Below are 19697 nucleotides of genomic sequence, written 5' to 3'. Positions count from 1 at the left end.
ACCAGAGGAGGTCAACTTTTTTCTTACGTCATGTCCACCCTCCAGGTGGCACCTTTCCTGTGACCCTAATAAACTACAAAATAAACTGTTGAACAAAAATCCTATAGTTGCAGTATGACTTCTATACCAGTAGGTGGCGCTTCTCCCTCGATCACCAGTTTCCATTTATCTCGTTAACGCTTCCTAGATTCTGCGTGACAGTGGTGTGTTTGAATACACCTGGAGTGAACTGGAGCTGTGGCTGAGGTGTCTGGACAAAGTAGAGGAAAACTCGCAGGAGGCAGTGATCCATTTTTTGGAGCAGGTAAAAAAAAAATAGATACAGCAACAAAATCTCATCCGCTATACAAATAATTTACTAAAAAAACAAACAAACTCCCCAGTGCACCCTTTATTGCATACAGCATCTTTTCTTAATTGTCTTTATTCAGTATCTGCTTGTGATTAATGTTTTGCCTCAAATCGCACGTTCATTTTTCCTTTTAGACGCTGGTGAAGCTGGTCTCTAACCCTTACCCGTATACTGACAAAGCTACGGATTATGTGCAGGAGGCCTGGCTGCTGCAGACCGGCCTGGGGAAGCCGGATTCAGACGCAGTCAGCATCCCCATCTCACACATTGACGGTTTGTGTTCTCTACTCTGCAAGTCGCTGCTAGAGGGGTACTCATGCAGTGGAGCTGATCTGCAGCTAACGGTTCATGCTGGGAATAGTGGTTCCACAACAGCCCAGAAGCTGACTGGTTGCTACAATATGGACAAGTTCTCCACTTGTCCTCTTAGTGGGTGGGATGTATCAAACCTTCCTAAGTGTCCTTTTTTCTTTTTGCCCTGCAGAAGTCATGGATATGGTGGACGTCATTGTTGAGGGCAGTGAAGGCCTAGACGAGGAAGTTGGACATGCTCTTGATGAGGAGATGACTCTCCATACCTTTCCATTCAGCGCTATGGTCCCAGTGACTCTTGAAACCAGAAACAGTCTCTTGGCATCTGGGAAGGCTAGAGATGGTAGGTCTTTTATCATCGCTCTGAAGCCAGTGCTGTTTTTTTTTTTTTTTTCTTTTTAGTGATTTCCAAACCTGTTCGTTTCAATTGAATTTCATGAAGATCAAATAAAAGACCAAGTTTTCTTCCCTCTGGCCTAGCGTGGTGTTCTCACGGAGGGCTCTAATTGTTGAGATGTTGCTAACAGTTCCCCCAAAGCCCCAGCATGATTGACGTGCCACTGGCATTTCTCCTTCATCCCACTAGGGGACACTGGAGTTCAAGACAGTGGGGTATAGACGGTGGTAGAGTAGAGCCTGGCACTTTAAATAATTTAGAAGTGTGACTGGCTCCTCCCCCTCTATGCCTCATCAGCCCCAGTTTTTAGAATGTGCCCGAGAGAGCCGGTCGCACATCAGGCTGTCTCCAGCCTTTCTCATATAATTATATTTTAAGCTTTTATACAAGCACTGAGGACAGGCAGGCTGCTTACTGTGGCAGTCTGCCTGCTACGTGGGAGCCGCCGGGAGGGCACCACACGGCTACTGTAGTCTGTGTCCGGTGACCATGAGGGGGGACTTTAAACAGAGTCATCGGACTCCATGAGGACCTGCCACAACTGAAACCGGTTCGTGTCCGGGTTTCCTCATTTGCCCCCCAGCCCAGCAACCCGGCCGCAGCAGTCCGTAAGTATATCCCACTACTCCTGACTAGCTGGAGTGGTGGGCCAAAACGCTGGGCTCAGGGACAGCGCACACTGCATGGCTGTCACACACTGCTCCTTCCCCCTGCCAGTGAAAGTGGTAGTGTCGGAGCTGCTGACTGACTTATTCCTAGCCATCCCCCTCCTATTAACGAGGGGATGGAGTCGGGCTCGTGCTCTAAGCCCTCATCTGAGAGCAGCGCGGTCTGCCGGTCCGTTAGCGCTGCTGCGCTGACATACTCTGCATTAGTCCCCCCGGGAAGGGACCTCAGAGGTACCTGGGAGGGCATCCTGCCGCGTCTAGAGCGGGCAGCAGCAGCCCCCCCATTATTAAAATGGCGGCCGCACTCGGGGCAAAGCCACGCCCCCTTCGCGGCCCTAATTGCGGGCGCACAACAGCCCAACCAGCGGGGCAGCCAGGTGTGAGTAAGACAGACGCCGCACCGCTGCTCACTAAATAGTGCAGCACAGGCGAGGTCCTGCCATCTGGTGTAATGGCCGGCTTCAGGAGGCCAGACGCGTCCCTCTACAGAGGCAGTTGCAGCGCTGACAAGCAGCGCGATCCTTGGTAAGGAGTACCCGCGTAAAGAGGCTTCCCTTATTGAGCGGCCCAGCCTTATAAATGTATCTGCTGATGACTCCCGCACCCCGTTCAGAAGGGCCGGGAGGAAGGTTGTCTTCCCTACATTACGCCCAGCCCACTCTTTCCTAGTAAGTGGGCAGAGGCGAGCCTTATAGTGCACGCGCGCGCGCACACACTGATAGCCGGGATTTTAGGGAAGGGCGCCTCATGCATAATAGCCGCGCCTTCTGTACCACTGCCTGCCGCTGGTTAAAGGTGCAGTGCAGACCAGCGCCTGAAGAGCGCGGCTGCCTCCTAACTCCTGCAACAGGGTTAATTAGCGTGGGTATCCTACGCGACTCCCTCCTTCTCCCACGCTGGGAGTGCTGCTAGCACAAAAGTAGAGATAGGAGTATAGGGCTGGCTACAAATAAGTATCAGCGCAGGGCTCGGATCTCTCCACGGCTCTTGCTGTGTGGAGTTTGTATGTTCTCCCGGTGCAGGCAGCACTGTCTTTGCTTAGGCTGGTTTTAAAAAATTAGCAACGCTCCTCATCTAGATCTCAGGAGGAGATGCCGCGGATGCCGCGTCCCGCAGCTCCTGGCTGGGCTGAGCAGGCTTCCCTGTTAGCTATAACATAGGGCTAATAGCCTTACGTTATACCAGCACAATGCGGCTCCCCGATGCAGTGCTGTATGACCATCACACTCCTGTCACAGCAGGACAGCATCACCGCTTTATACTATTAAGGGGGCTAGCAGCGCTGTGCTAACTGGAGTGTAGCAGTTTGCACACGTACAGCGCGGTATTCATGTACAAACAGCGCCCCCTGTTTCCCTTTTAAGGACTGTAGTTACTACTGCACACAAGCATGATAGCTCAGTGCACTACCTGCAGCAGGGAGTGCTTTAGCGTGGGTCTCTTACGCCTACCACACTGGGAGTGCTTCAGCGCAAAAGGTAGGGGAGGCCCTGTCCTTGTATGACAGGAGTTTAGTGCTAGCTACAGTGCATAGCTGGTTGCTAGCTGTATGGGAACTAGCCCAATTCCCTTTTGCACCATAACACCACGTTAGGCGGTTCTGAAAGAGGCCAGTTCAGTCGATGCATCACAGCTAGAAGCGAGGGGTTGACGAGACAGTCCCGCCAATGCAGCGCCGCTTGGCAGGCTTCCCTTCGTTCTATAACAAAGGGCGCCTAGCTTAATCTAATGGCTTGGTATCTTAGCTTGTGAAGTATCATAGCCTCATGGTGTACTAGCTCTACTGTTCTGGTGCTGCTGCCAGAACTTATGGTTATAGCTTACCCTTCACCCAGGGTTAGCACATTTTGGCGTCCCATCCCCAGGCTTATGCCTCACATGGGCTCGCCTTAAAGAGGGGCAGTATCTTCCCATGCATATATGTGGCAGCACATATACTACATTACTACATATACTATATTATAGGCTGGTCTTAAAACCTTTCACCAGTTTTCTGTGCTTACCTTAGAAGGTATGCATATGTGCATTTATTTATTTCTCATGTGTTCCCTTCGGCAGCACATACAGGAAGAGGTTAGTAACGTGGCATTGCTGCCTCACAGCACTGAGGTGACTTTTTGATTCCCACTTCGAAAAATGGGTTAATCTGGCGCTAAAAGGGCTCACCTGCTAAGGCGAGTACACCTGTAACAGAAGGGTCCCAGGATTGAAACCAGTCTGGGACAGCACGCAGCTAACATACCCTGCCCCTGCGCAGTAGCAGAGTGACGGCCACACGCGGTACATGAGCAGTCCCCCTGCGTGGGGGTAAGCCACGTGTATGGTATGTATATGTGTGTGTGTATATATATATATGTAATATGTATATTGTATTTTATACTAGCCCTGCAGTAGAACATATACATGCTGGAGTGAATTTTGTCCTTGGGCTCAGTTCCTTCCATGGCTTTAATTTTTGCTCATGTTCTAATTTTACAATATTATTGTCACCTACTAAATTTGTATGTAGGTATGCATATGCATATGTGGATATCGCTTCTTATCCTTACCATAAGAGCAGGGGTAGGATCTGTTGTTATCAGTTTTATGTCTGATACCTAGCATATTGATAGAAGGCTGCGATTGGAGGCTGGACTCCTAATGCGGTAGATGGTACAATAACTCCGCTTAACACGATCTCTCCCGGGGGATTGGGTTGTGTGTATATACATGTATATGTGTAGGAGGCCTATACTTCTACAAGCATTAGGTTACCTATAATACCACGCATGGGAAGCCGCCAGGGATTACCAGAAGCTGTAGGCTATATCCATACATATTATATGGTGGCTCTATAATCTAAAGTCATGTGCTGCAGCTTACATAGTGATTAGTCACAATTCCCTAAGGCATTGCTTCTAGTATGGACCCTAGCCATGTCACATGTATATAAGGATATATACTTATATAGCTCGGTTCATGTTAGTCTATATCTATGGCGCCCCGTTTCAGGGGACCTATTATCATTACAGTGATGCACTTGGTAGCAAACTGGTAAGACGCCCATTCCTTGTATGTATATTTCCTAATAATTGGGAAACAAAAACCTGTTTTCTGTTTAACCCTACTGGGGTTATCACTACTGCTATCTCCCTTCTTTGCTTGGGATAACTAACGAGTTCTATGTCTAAGTACAGGTACCCTTCTCAGTATCGATTCCGATACTCCATATTATTGTCGTATATCTCAATAGAATGAGTCTAAAGGGCCCTTAGGTACAATTCATATCTTGAAGGCCTAGGGCCACCTACCGATTTAGGCAGGGACAGACCTGGGTTATATTAGATTGGTGGGCATAATACACATTGTAAATATTTATGTAAGGATACTTAAACTAGCAGACCGTTTTTGGGGTATAAGTATAATCTTCAGATACACGTCTCTAATGGAACAGGCTCAGGTATAGAGTCCTGTTTTACGACCTTCTTGTCTCCACTAACATTCTGCTAGTTTCCACAGTATTTTCTACTGCACATCTCCAGACTGAAGTACGTGCTGTAGGGCATTGGTCTTAGCCCACTGAAGCTACTCTCTATTCCTAATGTGGCGGGTTGCTTTGCGATACAACAGGTCAGTGACATTCTACATTTCGGGCCAGAGGGCTTCTGGTCGCTCACAGGTGAGAGCTTACCCACTAATGCCTCGGTAGAGGCTCCTATTTCATGTAAACTGACATACATAGAGTTCTTCTCCCTTACTACCTCCTAGCAGCCATCCGCTCTTTTAATCAGTTGGCTCTACACTTTAGAATTTTCCTGGAGTGTGGGTGCATAGTTACAACATTGAGAACCAATTCTACTAGAATCTGTTGGCGTTATGGACCAAAGCACATCTCTGGGCTACTGCACATCTTTACATAGAAGTGTGACAGTCACTATGTTCCACTCAGGGGGCCTGGTGGGTTTCCTGTTCAGTAGCTGTTGATATTTTTATCATACTGACAGGTACCTGACTGGTATCTTCCTGGTTGTTTTCATGCTATGTTCAGGCCAGCAGTTACTACTGCCTATGCACTTCCATCATGTTGGAAGTTGTCCGTTGTTTTCTCTTTAGCGTCAGGGTTTCAGTTGCTGGTTTATTCCTGTTCTCAGAATGGGTTGTACTGCGGTCTGACCCTCTGGAAGGTATTGTAATCTCAATCTTCTCGAAGCCGCCTCGGCCTCATGCCCAGGGTGATCTCCACTCGTTGGAGATTTCTATGGTCTCATCCTTCCGCTGGTTCACAACTTTGTAGTAGTTGGACTTTCAGAAGGGTTCAGGGCGACTGTGCGGCCTTGACTTTTACCTTATACTCTTTGTGAGGAGTCTGTGGACTCTCTGTTTTTGTAGATTGGTATCGTTATACTTCTATCTATATGAGTTATGTCCAGCAGTGCTGGTATTCTGCTATCTGCAAAATGTGGCAGCTTCCTGTTTCCGAATCTGGTACGGTTTCCTCGAGGTTTCTTCTCGGGTTACTGCCCTTCTCCTATGGATTCGGGTAGGAGTTCTCTGCTCCCAACAGTCTGGCTTGGTCTGTTTTCAGCTGAGTTTACAGTGTTCTGATGCTTCTCATCTGAGGGTGTTTTCTCGCTAGCCGCTTATTCCATTCGATTACTGTACGTTGTGGTATTCTGTGTCTGTTCCGCACGGAGTTCTGGTTGTCTCCTGGCTCACGACACTTGATTCTCAGCTCTTGCCTTCCGTTGAACCTCCGGTTCTATGCGGTCCCTGTTCGGTTGCCCGAAGGGTCGGCATGTTCTCCGCGCTTCCCACCCGGGAGGTTAGCTTTGGGACGTCCCCACTGCCTTGAACTCCAGTGTCCCCTAGTGGATGAAGGAGAAAACAGGATTTTGGTACTTACCGATAAATCCGTTTCTCCGATTCCACAGGGGACACTGGACGCCCGCCCGGCGCGGCGTACCTGCCTGTTGTGGGTCTTTATATAGTTGTGTGACTGCATGTGTTCCCTGCAGTGGTTTCCTCTGTTCTCCTTCAGTCGGTATTGTTCCGTTCTGTTGTCTTCTCCTTCTCCTCGTTTTCCTGTTGTCCTCCGTCTCCTCTCGGGCTCAGTTCTTAAACTGGGGCTGATGGGGCATAGAGGGGGAGGAGCCAGTCACACTTCTAAATTATTTAAAGTGCCAGGCTCTACTCTACCACCGTCTATACCCCACTGTCTTGAACTCCAGTGTCCCCTGTGGAATCGGAGAAAGGGATTTATCGGTAAGTACCAAAATCCTGTTTTGAGCGCAGCGAAATGGAGCGTTCTAAAAAATGGGGGCGTGCCGAAGCCAAGGACGCAGCTTCACTGGCCACGGCAGCCGATTTTGACGGACACCCTGAGTAACCTGAGGGGTAACTGAGCTGTTCGATGGTCAAGCAGTTGGACTGATGCCGCATATTAGAGTACAGCGGTGGATCCGAGAAGCCGGCAGTGGGCGTCTGTTTACTTAAGACCTCCTCATGCGGCTTTTGCGTATTTTGGCACAGGGGCTGCGTACAAAGACACTGCGGCTGTGCTATACCATCCATCTTTAAATCTGACCCCTTGTCTCCATTAATATGACCTTATTTGTGCTTAAAGGGGTCAACACCTCTGTTTAGTTTTCCTTGCATTGATGGGTGGGATCTGCTGAGATAGCAAATTAAAGTAGTACGTACTGGAGGCGTGTCATGAAAGCCACATCTGATTGGTCAGGCGACATGATAAGCAAATCAGGGGCTTCATTTTCTGCACCCACATCTTTGCTACATTGGGTTCTCGGTGAACGGATGTTTTGAACACCACACGGCCAGGTGATACGGGGTCTATGTACTAAGCCTTGGAGAGAGAACGTGGACGTATATAAAGTACCAACCAATCAACTCCTAACTGTCATGTTACAGGCTGTGTTTGAAAAACGACAGGAGCTGATTGGTTGGTAGTTTAACTCCATCCACTTCATCTTTCTCCAAAGTACATAGACCCCCTTTGTCCAGCTTGTCTTATATCCGTGTCTTCAGGCTGAGGTCTGGACCTGAATGCGGCTGACTGGGCAGGTTACCTACCAAATACCATCAGCACTCGGAAAGTTATAGCTCTATTATTGCTAACCTGTACCATGGTTCTATTACGGGCTTATACAGATGTGTTATAGGGATGTGATTTATATAGACTCTGTATTCTACAAAAAAATCTATAGTATATTTTGAACTGTCGATGTTCCCTGACTGTGTTTTCTTTCTCTGTTTGACAGAATGTGTGATACAATATCTAGTATCCGTCCTGACCGACATACTACATGCCCAGCGAGACCCTCTAGCCCTCTGCCTGGCACTCCAGTCTTATGATAAAGACATCCAGTCCTCTGATATAAGTTCTGCTGCATATATTCTACTTCAGTGTTTTTATAACTACTACAGCTTGTGGCTGCCGCCATCCACTAAAGAGAGCCTAGTAAGTGAGACATGGAGTATATGGGAAAGATTTCTGGACTGCACAACCTGACTATATATAATGGGAGGTGCTACCTGATGAGACTAATTGCAGGTACAGAAACAGACAAATCTCAGGTGCACAACTCCAAATGATTAATAATATATATAAATGCAATAAAATTTTGCAATCAATAGAGGTTTTTAGCATAATCATGGCCAAGGTTATGGGCCTACCCACCATATCCAGGTAACCTCTTTCGGGTAGGTCCCTAACATACTAGGGTTCAAATCCAGAGCGCAGGACCCCCCAAAAATAGCCCAGCCAAGTTGCTCCAGGGCACCACCATAGTAAGAAAAGTGCAGTGTAAAGAGATAGTTAGGAGCAGCTGCAGCTGCATATAAAGAAGAAAATAAAAAAGTGAAGTACATATATATATATATTAAACACACAGTTAAGGGTTAAAATGTGTAATAAAGGAAGTGAGACATGGAAACTGGCTACACTCTTACATATACTGTGTTTAGTTACTACAAAATAAAACATGCTATCACAGATGTGTCTACATGCACCTAACCGCAATACGCTGTGCCGCGCAAGACACCTGGAGGAAGTGGGCCGTCTGTTGACGCGCATCTCTGCTTGCTCCAAGCATCTTTTTAGCCTGAAAATGCGCATTAGTCGTAAGTAGACTGTGTGCTGGATACAGCTTAGTACTGCCAAATCTAGAGCTCTAGCAGTACCAACAGACAAGCTACTGATTGTCACAAACACTAGAGAGGGTCACACTATATAACCATATCAGCAATGCCATCAATAAACAAATCAAATCGCAGTGGCCCATTGTTACATCTGACAAAGATGTAAAGCCTTTGCATGACCCCAAACTTATGACGTGCTACCGCAGGGGCAAAAATCATAAAGATTTTCTTGTGAGTAATGACATTTTTCAATTGGGAAAAAGAAATCCAACCTCCTTTTTTGGTATCCCTAAGCTAGGATGTCCCAATTGTACAATGTGCAGATTCCTACAGACAGGTTCTGCATTACAGGTTCAGCTCGGCCTCGATCGGGCAGTGTTTACTTCTTTAAAGCTGGCAACGCTGGTCTCTGAAGCGATCAGAAGCCTCTAATAGCTTCAGAGGCCAGCGTTCCCAGTGATGCAGCACCACCCGCGATGAGAGGAGCCTGCGCCTGCCGCTCCGGATCTAATTAGATCCAGTCAGCGGCAGCGTGGGATGGTGGGAACGATGACGGCGTGTACTGGAGCGGTGCCCAGCGGCCATCGTGAAGAAAGGTAAGTAGTGCACAGGTGACTGGAGTCTGTTCTATACTTGGAGGGGGCACAATATAACGGGCTCTGCATAAGGGGCATTATTGGGGGCTCTGCATAAGGGGCATTATTGGGGGCTCTGCATAAGGGGCATTACTGGGGGCTCTGCATAAGGGGCACTACTATGGACATTACTGGGGGCTCTGCATTCAGGCCATTACTGGGGGCACTGCATAATGTGCACTTCTAGGGGCATTACTGGGGGCACTGCATAAGGGGCACTACTAAGGACATTACTGGGGGCTCTGCATAGGGGGCATTACTGGGGGCTCTGCATAGGGGGCATTACTGGGGGCTCTGCATAGGGGGCATTACTGGGGGCTTTGCATAGGGGGCATTACTGGGGGCTCTGCATAGGGGCATTAATGGGGGCTCTGCATAGGGGGCATTGCTGGGGGCTCTGCATATAGGGGGCATTGCTGGGGGCACTACATAAGGGACTTTAATGGGGCACTGCATAATGGGCACAAATACAGGGGACATTGTATAAGGGGCTCTAATACAGGGGGAAATTGCATAAGGGGCACTACTACAGGGGGCACTGCATTGGTTTTTTATTAATAATAAACCTTTCAAAATTGCATATGACTTTTTTTTTTTTTTTTTTGTGGCCCACACATTCATAGAACTTGAATACTCGGCCCGGTTGGTATTTTGAGTTTGACATGCCTGGTGTATGGGATTCATCTGTAGGATCGGTCTCAATGTGCCATTCAAAATGTACCAGCATTTAATGTATAGGCTTCTCTGTAGCACTAGGGATTGTGGTGCAGAGAGCATTACCTGTGTATCATTTTTTTTATAACTAGTATAAAGGAAAATGTGAAGTTTCTCCATAGCAACCAATTCAGATTTTCACTGTACAACCTGCAGCACAGGAATTGCAGAATATGAAATAAAGCTGTATTGTGACATTCAAATGTGTATGTCATAGCGTAGGTTAGAGATGTGTCCACACACTTACCCTGAAATTGCGCCAAATAGCCCCATTTGGCATGCCACCGACTTTTGCGCCAAGCCGTGCCATGCAACTTTTTCTTAAAACATGCGTCTTAGGGTCTGATTCAGTCTGCTGCGGAAATATGTTAATGATTGCACAGCCGGCAGAGAGACGCCCTTTACCGCTGACTCACATCCGTAATACCTTGCAGTCCTGTGTATACATGGGTAACATTGGCCCCGCCGCAGAAACTGCAAGTCTTGTTGAACGCAGTGAGGACTTAGGCTGCGTATGCAATCTCAGTGGCTTTTTTTTATGCAAGCCTAGGGAACGGCGTTCAAACAGACAGACGCCTGCGTTTCCCTGACCACTCCCCAATCACCACCCCAAACGCTCACAGCCTGTCACTCACTCTGCAATGGCTTTTATTCTGCTTGAGTGATCGCAAAGCGATCACATTGCTAACTCACACACTATGCTGCATGCGCAGTACGCAACCGATCGATCTGCGTATGCCGTTGCAGTTGCGATCCATGCTGAATCAGGCACTTAATCTGCAACTTTATATCAGTTCCTATGCGACAAAAATACTAATCCGAAGTACCTTGTACACAATGGGGGATTTCAGTTCAACGCGATGGAATCGATGTGCTGTCCCAGAACGACATATCACGCCACTTGCAATGTCTGCCCTACCTGATATCACTGATGTGTGCGGCAGTGGCACATCGCATTGAATTACAGTTACCCCTATGGTGTGTTGGTTTTGCATTTTAAATAATTACCCCTTTAAAACATCGGGCCGGGTCGCCGTGAGCTCGTCGATGCCTGTATCTCACAGGCGACTTACATTTACCCCTGTAAGCGAGTTAAGACGCAATATTCAGGAAAAAGTACACAATTTGGTTAAAGGGCAGAAGACCGTGGTGCAAATGGAGTGATCCGCACATTGTTTAATCTGCAAATTTATAACTTTCCACCAGACATCATGCGCCATATGACGCAAAAAGGATAGGTGTAAGAGGGCCCATCTGTAGGTTTTAAATGCCCCTTGTTGGTTCATATTTGTACAATAGACTGCAGTATTTAGAGAAGGACAATTGCACAGTCAAATGTACAATGTTACAGATGTGAAGGTTAAGAGCAGCACAGACTATCAGCTTGTATTAATGGTCCGTTGTGCCATTATTTAAGGTCCGCTTCCCTGCCAAATCTTTTTATCTGGGTCGGAATGAGAGAAGTTGCTTTATTTAAGACTAGTCACTGCTGCCTATTTTTCCAGTTTGCAGCACAAGATAGCCATGGGATGGCCGTCACGGGGCAGGATGGAGACTCCTCATATGACTGGCTGCTGAGGAAGGTTTGTTTGAGCGACCACACTGCAGATGACTGTGAAGCGATGTTGAAAGATTCTATTTCACAGATCCCACAAGGAGAGCTGCTGCTGGCAGTGAGACACACCCTGCTGTGCCTGAAGACTACTGTGGATAACTTCAAAAAGGTGCTTAATTGTCTCTTTTCACTATCCGCCTTTAATAAATGCCCGGCCTTTTCTCTCTGGCCCAAAAAAGTCTCCATAATCCTAATGTATTTGTTGAAGTCGGTGGCAGTGCAACAGGTTAAATTGTTCTTCAAATTAAACAGCCCTGCAAAGAAAGTAAGTCTACCGTCTGTGTGTTAAGTCACCCCTGAGCTCCCTTAACTATATCCAATTTTTGGTGTAAGAACTGGCAGGAAACCATTGATGCGTCTCCAACTCCGGGTCGATTGTGGAGGTCACATGATGCCACCGTACAGTGGACAATAAAGCAGCTGTTGAAGGAAACAGCTACATACATCTTGATCTAAACTAAAACTTAATTTAATTGCTTAATAGTTAATATATAAAAATGCGGTGATTGGTCACAGTTTATGGATGGTCAGCCCTTCCAGTACTAAATATATGCACCAAACCCATCTAACTACTTTGTAGGGCCCATAAAACCTATAATACTATGTGAAAATTATAACCTTTTCGGGGATTTTGCCATGCTGATGGTAGCCTTGGAGAAAAGTGCTCGGAAAGTAGTAATCCTGGTATTTCAGATACAGTCAGCTGCTGTCTATATAATCAGTATATTACTGCTGTCTGTAAGTATCTTCTAGTCTCCCCTGATTTCATCAAGGTCTCCCCTTTTTAAATAAGTGAAGTGATAGAAGTACATGACATAAAATAAATTGTTTTTTTGTTTTGTTTTCTTGGTTTTAGAAGTGTTCCAAAAGCAGCACCTTTATTATGTGAGAATCTGTATTGTCCTTTTAGATTTCACACTTCAGAGTTTCATAGGGGTCAAATCAATTAAGAGCCAGTGTAACCGAAACGGATTCCAGTGGCCTTGCACCACTAGCCTATGGTGGTGCCAGCAGAAATGGGCTGATATATGCACAGGGTAAACTACTGGAGACCGTTTGCTCCTAATTGAATCTGTCCCATAATGTTCAGTTGTTTTCATATGTTATATCTTCTTTTCCCTAGCTTAAAAAAAATAGTGGAGCCAGTTTGGTGAGTCTCCTCTTGGACCTTCTAGGTGGTCTCCTCTGCCAGTACCAGCAAGCATGTACCAGTCAGACAACAGAAGAAGAGAAACTGAGCACAGAATCCGAGCTATTTAAAGAAGACAACACCAGTGCTCTGGCTTCTACAGATAATATGGTAATGAAAAATTATTAGCTAATCGACTCGCTGCTGAAATTCTTTTTTTATTTTCTGTTTAGGCATAACTGTTCTTTTCCTGGTAAATGTTCCCGTATAATTTTGTTAGAATGGGCAGGGTTGCACCTCTGTATGGTTTTCAAAACCTATTCATTCTTTTTACATCTAATGGTCCTTTTCTTGTCTAGGTCTTAGACACCATGCTCTCGGTGGTCTTCAAACACCCTACGTTGGAAAGTTGGTTCTTGGCCTTAGAACGCCAGTCTGTCCCCCCACACAATTTAAAACCGGCCTGTGTTAGACTGCTGTCATCTCAAATGAACCAGGGCTTGTTGCAGTTGCTGAAATCCAGCACTCCTCTGCTACAACAAACCAACAATCTTCACCTGGTAGCCAAATATTTTGATGCCATTTCGGTTAGTGTCTTGAAGGAGCTAGAATCGCCCAAAAAGACTTCAAAGAAGATATCACTTCCAATAGAAGCTTTGGAGAGCTTACATCCAAACATGGACACCGCCCAACTGAATGACCTTACTCTAAGTCTCTTGAAGCTTTCTGAAGAATATCTCCTGGAGGGCAGTGAGCATTCCACAGATCAGCAGTTAAGCGCTTATGGTAAAGTTTTGGTGCTCCTGCTTAATGATCGTCATCAAAGAAAGCAATGCCAGGAGGATTTGGCCTTCTCCGTGGAACATGTAAGAGGAGTAGGACATCTATTGTCAACATCGGCTGGTCCCGACCTAGAACCTATCCTCTCCAATGCTCTGCAGAAAGAACCTGCCTTTGCCCATGTGGTGGGAGTTGATGTACTTACTCACTGTCTCCGTAAGATGACCAAGACTTCTCTGGCCGTCGTGGCTCTGTTGGTTCAGCACAGCCGGATTCACCGGTTGCAGTTCGAACTCTGGTGCCTAAATCCTGGATCAGAAAAGCATCTGAGAAAGAAAATGGAGACCTGTTTGCCACTTATCAATGGCTACTTGGAGACAAGAAAGCATTTCCCATGTACGCAGCTGTCTAAAGGTAAATTATTGCAAATAGTTGTGTTATGTAAATCTCATGTCTTTTGTTCCCTACTCATAATAACATTGGAAATTGGGAAGGCACTTATATCTCCTTGCTCTCCACTCTTTCTGCTGAGTGTGGATCCAATAGAAGGCAAACAAAACCACACACTTGGGCGTCTTTTAGTCGTAGATTAGTTTGGTTTGATGTTTGCAATCACCTTATCTTGAGCGCCCTATGCAAAGGACTTGTCTAACGAATAACGATAGTCCCAGCTCTGGTCATTAACATGACTGTTACATGGTATGGTACTGTTTCTCCTTCATCCACTAGGGGACACTGGAGTTCAAGACAGTGGGGTATAGACGGTGGTAGAGCAGAGCCTGGCACTTTAAATAATCTAGAAGTGTGACTGGCTCCTCCCCCTCTATGCCCCATCAGCCCCAGTTTTTAGAATGTGCCCGAGAGAGCCGGTCGCACATCAGGCTGTCTCCAGCCTTTCTCATATATATTTTTAGTTATTATACAAGCACTGAGGACAGGCAGGCTGCTTACTGTGGCAGTCTGCCTGCTACGTGGGAGCCGCCGGGAAGGGCACCACACGGCTACTGCAGCCTGTGTCCGGTGACCTTAAGGAGGGGGCACACATAATGGAGTCATCCGACCCTGCGAGGACCCGCCACTGCTAACACCGGCATGTGTCCGGGTTCCACGCCGCCCCCTCAGCCCAGCATCCCGGCCGCAGCAGTCCGTAAGTATGACCACTGCTCCTGATTAGCAGGAGCAGTGGACGTTAGCTGGGCTCAGTGACATGCCGCTAGCGGTCACTGTTAAGCCCGCCATTTCAGCGGTGCCATTTGTAAAGCGTCTGTGGCTCAGCGTTAAGGCGGGCTCTCCCCCTCAGTGCTCTGCACTGCAGCGAGGTCAATGCAACGCTGACAGGCCGCAGTCCGGGTCCTCCTCCCCAGAGGGGAGCAGGAGGGGGTAGCTGCGGTAGGCGCGCCACTAGCAGGAGCTTCCCTGTACTGCGCCGGGGCTTGTAATGTAGAAGCTCCGGCGACGGCATTGTTAGGGGCACGTGGACACCGCTTCAGTGCATGCACCGCGCACCCTAACAGAGCCGTTCAGCGGCTGTCTGTAATCACCGCGCCAGTGCTTAAAAGAACACCGGCGCCGGGTTGATCTCCCGCGCGCCCGTTAGACGCCACTACAGCGCGCCTGTCTACCTGCAATGTCCCTCCTCTTGTTACAGGAGGAGACGCTGCACCGCGGATTATAGAACCACGGCTTGCGAGTCAGGTCTCTGATTAGGGGAGTGGTGCGATGATAGCGGGAGAGTCTCTGTTGCACCGTGCACCCTCTTGCCCTGTATTCCCCAGTACAGTCTATGTGCCCCAGGCAGCAAGTGCAAAGAATCATCTTAAGCACCGCGTGGAGGCCCGACATTCTCCATAACAGGAGCGCTGCGTCTGCCTTTTCAAAGGGCGAGCTAGTATAGGCAGCTGAGGCACAGTCAAAGCTACAGCAGACCTGCTGGACATAGAGCAGCGTGGTTCTGCTATCATTGTTCTATAACAGATAATGGTTGACATGACTGCCTTTCAGCGCTGACGTTGTAGGCTCAGATCCCTCCGCAGCCCTTTGCTGTGTGGAGTTTGTGTGTACTCCCTGTGCTTGCAGCACTACCTGAGGTTTCATAGTGTAGTGGTTATCACATCTGGATTACAGACAGCAGGTCCTGGGTTCAGTCCCCAGTGAAACCACCAAATAGCTATTAGCAGCTCTCATCTAAACTCAGGAGGAGACGCTGCATCCCGCAGCTCCTGGCGGGGCTGAGCAGGCTTCCCTATTGGCTAGTCTATAGCATAGGGCTAATAGCCTTAACGTTATACCAAATGCAGCTCCCCAATGTAGCGATGTATGACCGGCACGCCCTGCCATAGCAGCCTACGACCGCCTGGGAATACCGGGAAGTGTAGGCCTAGAACAACATCAGTGCTCCCATGAACCCTCTCCGGTCTAGCAGGAGAGAGGTTCAGTTAATGAGGGGTTTTGCATTAGGAGCCTTGAATGCTTCCGCTTTATGCAAAACCAGTCGGGGACAGCACGCTGCTAAAATATCCTGCCCCTACGCAGTAGCAGAATGACGGCCACATGCGGCACATGAGCAGTCTCCCTGAGTGGAGGTAAGCCACGTGTGTGTATGTGTGTACATATATGTGGGTGTATGTATATGTAATACATATATATATATATATATATATATAATACAGTAAATTCAGTGCGCAAATCAATCAATCAATCAATGCATAAACACATATAATACTGTGAAAAGTTTTTTAGAATCCAATAAATAGATGGATTTTTGGAACAAAGTAAATCTGTGTCACAGACGCCAGATATAGCACAGGCCACAGGTACCACACAGGCCAGCGTCTTCCCCACGTTAAAACCCGGATCCAAGCGGGTATTGGTTTATCTGGAATTGAGAGCAAGAAAGAAGGGGCGCCACATAGTGCATGAAACTGTAAAACAGATTTTATTGCAGACAGCGGACATAAAACTCGTTCAATGAATATGCGTACCACAATCAGCGGTCAGATACCATCGCAAGTAATAAAAATGAAGAAGCCTGAATATCACCCGAACGTCTCCGGGGACTCCGTCGGCTATTCGACCAGTAATGGAAAGCAACGCCAAACCACGCTCCAACGCATTTTGTCATCGACTTCGTCAGGAGGCTGGTTTGGCGTGAATAACAGGCATGCTCTTATACTAGTCATCCCATCTACTTCCACAAGTGTTTTATAATTAGATACTTAAACTAATCAGTATTGGAAACACTATAGGGAAATAGTAGCAGATGTTACAATGTGGGTACTTTAAATCCTAATGCATACATTGCATATTGCATAACATTTATAATTAAACATAATAAATTAAAAAGTCAGCATTTAAATAAATGTAAAAAATACAAAAAATAAATTATAAACATAATGAAATGCTTTTCCTTAAAAATACAAACATAATAGTACAATAAATATGTGCAAAATGCATGAGATAAAATTCATGAGTTAAAATTAAAATAAGAAATACTGGGATATAAAGGAATATGGAATAAAAAACAAGAGATAAACAGCAAAAGATAAGCAATAGATCTACAACAGCAGGCCAATTAGTCTCTTAAAAAAGGTGTGATATCATATCCCTCATTTAACCCATTAGGTTGCAAAGTATTCAAAGTTATAATCCAAAAGGATTCTCTCTTTGCCAATAAATTATCTCTATTGCCTCCTTTTATATCAATCAACACATGTTCTAAACCCATAAATCTCAAAGTAGTGGGGTTACTACCATGACACTTTTTAAAATGTCTGGGGACACTATGATTGTCCACACCATTTTTTATATTCCGCAGGTGTTCTAAAATTCTGATTTTCAGCACCCTTTTTGTTTTTCCTACATACATTTTACCGCAGCCACAAACCAATAAATATATAACATAAGTGGTCAAACAATTTATAATATGTTTGACCTTGAATTCTTTCCCTGTACTGCTGGTAAATTTTTTTGCCTTGTTCAAACCATGAGGGCAGACTTTACACCTGCCACATGTATAGAAGCCTGCCAGTCTCATAAACTGACAGGATTTCTCTAATTTTCCTTCATCTAACAATGGTAATAGGCTGGGTGAAAGGGCTGTTTTTAAAGTGCGGGCTCTTCTAAATACAATTTCATGCTTATCAAGCGTAATTGATGATAAAACTGGATCCATTTGAATAATATGCCAATATTTATTAAGGATCTTAATAATCTCCTGACTGGAAGAATTGAATTGAGTAATAAATGCACACTTATTATTCTCAATAGATGATCCTTCTTTTTTCAGGGCATCTGTTTTATAGTTACTTATTTTAATTTTAACTCATGAATTTTATCTCATGCATTTTGCACATATTTATTGTACTATTATGTTTGTATTTTTAAGGAAAAGCATTTCATTATGTTTACAATTTATTTTTTGTATTTTTTACATTTATTTAAATGCTGACTTTTTAATTTATTATGTTTAATTATAAATGTTATGCAATATGCAATGTATGCATTAGGATTTAAAGTACCCACATTGTAACATCTGCTACTATTTCCCTATAGTGTTTCCAATACTGATTAGTTTAAGTATCTAATTATAAAACACTTGTGGAAGTAGATGGGATGACTAGTATAAGAGCATGCCTGTTATTCACGCCAAACCAGCCTCCTGACGAAGTCGATGACGAAACGCGTTGGGACGTGGTTTGGCGTTGCTTTCCATTACTGGTCGAATAGCCGACGGAGTCCCCGGAGACGTTCGGGTGATATTCAGGCTTCTTCATTTTTATTACTTGCGATGGTATCTGACCGCTGATTGTGGTACGAGTTTTATGTCCGCTGTCTGCAATAAAATCTGTTTTACAGTTTCATGCACTATGTGGCGCCCCTTCTTTCTTGCTCTCAATTCCAGATATATATATATATATATATATATATATATATATATATTTGTATGAGGTACGCGTATCCATATGTGGATATCGCTTCTTAGCCTTACCATAAGAGCAGAGGTAGGATCTGTTCTTATCAGTTTTATGTCGGCTACCTAGCATATTGAAAGAAGGAGGCTGCGATTGGTTGCTGGCTCTCCTGATGCGCTAGTTGGTACAATAACTCCGCTTTACACTATCTCTCCTTGGGGTTTGAGTTGTGTGTGTGTGTGTGTATACATTCATATATATATTTATGTATATGTGTAGGTATGCCTATACTTCCACTATCATTAGGTTTACCTATAATTCCACGCATGCGAAAGCCGCCTGGGCTTACCAGAAGCTGTAGGCTAGTTCCATACATATTATATGGTGCTCTATAAACTAGTCATGTGATGCGGCTTACATAGTGATACTCTTAGGCATTTCTTCCAGTATGGACCCTATACATGTCCTGGGGCCTTCTTGTATGTCCACAAATGTATATAAAGATACGTACTTACACCCTCCTGGGGTTATAGTTCGGTTTCCGTCAGTCTATATCTACAGCGCCCTGTTCAGAGGACCTATTATTACTTGGTAGCAAACTTATTAGACACCCATTCCTTGTATGAATATTTGGGATGACAAACGCGTTATATGTCTAAGTACAGGTACCCTTAAGTACAGGTACCCTTCTCAATATCAATTCTGGTACTCCATATTATTGTCGCATATCTCAATAAAATTAGTCTCTAAGGGGCCCTTGTGTACACTTCATATCATGAAGGCCTAGAGCCACCTGCCGATATAAGTAGTGTCAGTTCTATTAATGGGGTTAGCAGCGCTGTGCTGACTGGAGTGTGACACTTTGCACACTCAGAGCGGTATTCCAGCGCCCCCTGCTTCCCTTCTAAGGACAGTAGTTATAGAACATACACAGGCTGGGGTGAATTTTGTCCTTGGGCTCCGTTCATTTCATGGCTCTTAATTATTGCTCATGTTCTTATTTAGAAATATTACTGTCATCTCCTGCACGCAGGTAGTATAGCTTAGGCAC

The 19697-nt window shown here is 45.8% G+C and overlaps 1 protein-coding gene across 1 annotated transcript in view; it reads left to right on the top strand.

Moving 5' to 3' along the window:
* Window positions 1-19697, top strand: part of URB1 (URB1 ribosome biogenesis factor) — a 144227-nt gene that overhangs the window by 49405 nt on the left and 75125 nt on the right. The window contains exons 16-22 of the mRNA XM_088481649.1: window positions 188-304; window positions 487-625; window positions 837-1007; window positions 7984-8183; window positions 11718-11936; window positions 12951-13127; window positions 13316-14150. Coding sequence (XP_088337775.1) covers window positions 188-304; window positions 487-625; window positions 837-1007; window positions 7984-8183; window positions 11718-11936; window positions 12951-13127; window positions 13316-14150 — 1858 coding nt within the window. The remainder of the gene's footprint in view (window positions 1-187; window positions 305-486; window positions 626-836; window positions 1008-7983; window positions 8184-11717; window positions 11937-12950; window positions 13128-13315; window positions 14151-19697) is intronic.

This window comes from Taudactylus pleione, unplaced genomic scaffold (assembly GCF_031769625.1).
Source record: "Taudactylus pleione unplaced genomic scaffold, aTauple2 ptg000276l, whole genome shotgun sequence".
Classification (NCBI taxonomy): domain Eukaryota; kingdom Metazoa; phylum Chordata; class Amphibia; order Anura; family Myobatrachidae; genus Taudactylus; species Taudactylus pleione.
This window is presented reverse-complemented; position numbering and strand designations above follow the sequence as displayed.